The sequence below is a fragment of the Nannospalax galili genome, unplaced genomic scaffold (assembly GCF_000622305.1).
Source record: "Nannospalax galili isolate Female #2095 unplaced genomic scaffold, S.galili_v1.0 scaffold380, whole genome shotgun sequence".
Classification (NCBI taxonomy): domain Eukaryota; kingdom Metazoa; phylum Chordata; class Mammalia; order Rodentia; family Spalacidae; genus Nannospalax; species Nannospalax galili.
In genome coordinates, this window is record NW_008348568.1 from 1,878,016 (window position 1) to 1,881,713 (window position 3,698).

At 46.0% G+C, this 3,698-nt stretch overlaps 1 protein-coding gene across 1 annotated transcript; it reads right to left on the reverse strand.

The window, feature by feature from the left end:
- Positions 1 to 204: 204 nt before the first annotated feature.
- On the reverse strand, positions 205 to 1,746 carry LOC103743926 (uncharacterized protein CXorf49 homolog). The gene has a single exon (XM_008845495.1). The coding sequence runs from the start codon at positions 1,744 to 1,746 to the stop codon at positions 205 to 207; it is 1,542 nt and encodes a 513-aa protein (XP_008843717.1).
- Between the last annotated feature and the right edge of the window lie 1,952 nt (positions 1,747 to 3,698).

The window sequence follows — 3,698 nt, forward strand, 5'->3', positions numbered from 1 at the left end:
ACATATTTTTATAGTCATTTTTATTTGCTTTACAATATATCACAAACTTTTTTTCTTCATAAGAAGCGTTTTAACTTGAAACTACTCTCAACTGGGAAGGGCAGGTTGCAAAAGCAGGGGAAGAGAGAAGAATCTGGAAGAAATGGGTAAAGGTGTCTGAACTGCAGTTCTGGGGTTCCGCAGCTACTTGTAGAGACCGCTGGTCTAACTTGAAAGGGCCTGGAACTTTTCGTTGAGAGACCGCATAGCTGCTAGCTGTTTCTTGAGATCCTCTATGTCCTTCTGTAACTCTGGACACCGAGGACAGCCCTGTGTTTCTGGTAGTTGCTGCATCTCTGGCTCTGGGTCTGGGGGACCCACAGGTGGTTCCTGGTCACCGGAGGGTGCAGATCTTGACGCAATGTTTCTCTGACTCAATGCTAAGGAGTTTCCTGGATCCTGAGAGCCTCTAGTGTTGGGATCCCCACCGCTGAATTCTCCTTGAAGCACGTTCTGGGAAGGTGGATCTGCCCTGTGTTTTGGAAGCTGAGCCTGTGAGGAGGGATCTCTGGTGGTATCAGTATCTTCTCTGGTCACCGGCTGGAACTCCCTTGTCCTCTTTGCTCCAGATCTCTTCCCAGTGTAGCAGTTCTTGCACTGTTTGGGTCTCAAAGGCATCAATGAGCATTTATTGGACCTCCCAGACAGGCCAACACCCAAGTGTCGGGGAAAGGTGGCTGGTTCCACAGGAGCTGATGTTAGTCTCTGGCCCCAATGATGGAATGCTCTGCCCCGGGTAACTGCTGAGGCGTCCCACAGGGTTTTCCTCTTCTGGACCACCTTCTTTCTAGGACTGGCCTTGGGCAGGCCAGCAGCCCCAGCAGCAGCAGCCTCTGCATAGCTGGGCTTGCCCCCTCCCTTGCTCCCTTCGACCCCCTGCTTTTTCTTAGGGGGAAAGGCTTCCAGCTCTTTTGAGGCCTGCCTTTCCACGCCAGAGGTGAGTGCCCAGGAAGGAGAGGCTACCAGAGAGGAGGGCATCCGAACTAAACTGTCCGTGATCTGGACATTAGAGGGTCTGTTTAGGCCTCCTGCCTCCACTAGGCTGCTGGACTTGGCCTGGCCTCCATCTTTGAGGCAAATGGTCACCCTCATCATCTGTGCCTCATCGAATTCATCTGAAGTCTCGGGTTCAGAGGAAGGACATTGAGCATCTTTGCTGACCATCACTCTACTTGCGGTGCTCCTCCTCGGGGTCACCCAGGCCCTGCCCTGCTCTGGTCCCTTGGGGTAGAGAAGGGCAGCGGAGGCCAGCTTTGCCTCCTCACAGCTTGTGGCCTCTAGGCCTCTCCTGCTAGGGCCTGCCTCTGCATCACTGCAAACGCTCTCTGAGGATGGGTGCTCTCCCGTGTCTGGTGTCTCCGGGTCTGTCTCCAGGCTGGTCATCTGCTCGATGGGCAGAGTCTCGACTCTGACATGGGGCAGGAAATCTAGACTAACCCCTATCTCGTCAACCGGCGAGCCTGGCCTCCCTTCCTCGTCGACTGGGGAGTCTGACCAGTTCTCACGGGCCCAAAGCACCACCGTTCTGCCCTCTGTCACTTCCAGCTGGGACACCAAGGGGGTCTCGGTGCCGTTGGGGCCTGAGAGGCTATCTTCACCCTCATGGCTCTCTGGAGGCCCTGGGATAACACTCAAGCTCTTGGGCTGCTCCTCAGCCTCCACGAAAAAATCAGTTCCCGGCACAGATGCCTCCTCTGGAGAGCTCATGTTTGGGTTCCCGAAGCGGAAGCGAGATTCCAGGAAGACCGTTGCTCTGCTCAGTAAGATGCAGCAAGGTCTTCACTAAGTTCTCCACAGGTGCCAAGCTTGGGCATTTTCTATGATGAATTTTCTCATAATTAAAATTTTAATTGCATCATAAAAATATACTGAGCTAAATACCATAATTTTTATTACTTTTGTATCAACAGATTTTTGTTTGTTTTTCCTTACATTTAATGGTACAATAACTTCCCAGGTGTGTGTGTGTGTGTGTGTGTGTGTGTGTGTGTGTGTTTCTTTTCCAAAGCGTTTATTTCAGAGGATTATGTAGAGTAGAATTCATATACTGAGGAGAAATATTTTTAAACATTTAAAACTCAAAAACAAAAAATTTTGAGATAGGATTGCATGTAACCCAGACTGATTTCAAGCTTGCTCTATGGTGTGAAGATGACTCTGAATTCTGGATGGTTCTGCCTCCACCACTGAAGTGCTAGGATTATAGACCTGTGCTACTATGTCTCATTTATGTGGTGCTGGGGATGGAATCCAGAGTTTTGTGTGTGCTAGGGAAGCACTAACCCTACTGAGATACATCCTCAGCCCAAAGAGAGAGTTTCAGCAGTCTTGATCACAGTTTGTTAAACTGCTTCAAGAATGAACTATTCCCCAGCATGTAATGGAGCCATGATCCCCACATTGCTGGTATTCCTCATCAACATGAATGTCCAAGCAGGGTCCCTTTGGTTAGTTCTGTTGCTGCCAGTTTAGCAGAATTGCTTGCTAGTCTGACTATGGGTTCCACTGTTTTCACTCTTGCTCTTTCTAAAAGCTTTTCTTTGCATAATTCGTCAACCACAGACCTAATAGCACTCATCGACTTGAGTCATTTTCAGTTCATTTAGAAGAGATTTAGAGTCCTTCATATGACTTAACAAGCCTCTGGTGATCTGGCTCCTCACCATCTTCTCCTCAGCACACCGCTCTGACTCACCGCTTCCCAGACACATGGATCTTCTTACTTTACTTTCCAAGTTCACTGTCATCTTGGGCCTTCTTGTTCTTGTCCTTTGTCACCTGTCCATCTACACAGTTTTATCTTTCTGACTTTTTAGATTTCAGCTCAAGTGACTCATCTTTGGAACTGCTTCCTGATCATTCTGACCAGAGTAGCGACCTCTCTCTCAGTTGCTGGTTATTCCACATCCCCATATGGCTTCAGTTTTCCTTATAGAAATTCTCTCTTCCACTTCTTTTTATATGTACTGTTTTCTTAATTCAACACTTGGGTGTAAGAACTACCTCTATTCAACTATATTATGATTAAAACTACATATCACTTGAATAGATAGAGCCTGGAAGACAGGGTGCCATTTTATTGCAAAGTTAGTTTAGATAATTCTAAATGTCCAGTTCTAAGTCTAATATCTCATTTGGTGTGTTAAGTTCTAACATTGGGAATGTGATATCTAGAATGAAGAAGAAAATTATAGACATTGGGTTTAAATACAAAATGTCACCTCCTAGGCTGTAGCCTTTTCTTTATTTTGGTTTATCCCTTTAATAAATGTTTTAACCTTCTTTTGTGAGCACAGCCTGGGATTGAACACTGAGTAAGAAATACAAGAAGTGTTTGAAATAGATCTCACCTTTCAAGAACATGTAGTTCAGTTGTGAAAAATGATAAAATATATTGACATGCATGCATTCTTCCCCAACATATACATACACAGGGGGATTGAAGTAAAATGCAAGGAAAATTCATGCTGCAAATGACTGAAAAATTCTGAATGGTAAGAATAACTCATTTCATCAAATGCCTTAGGTAGATAAATGTTTCATCCTCATGACAACCATATGTGATTGGCACTGCTATTCTTTTAATCTTCTAGAGCAGGAAACTCAGACTCACATTGTAACTTGCCCAAGATGACCCGATCAGCAAATGAGAAAGTCCT

Bases quoted from the DNA above. Each gene is read 5' to 3' on its own strand.
- LOC103743926 (XM_008845495.1), bottom strand. From the start codon at position 1,746: ATGAGCTCTCCAGAGGAGGCATCTGTGCCGGGAACTGATTTTTTCGTG.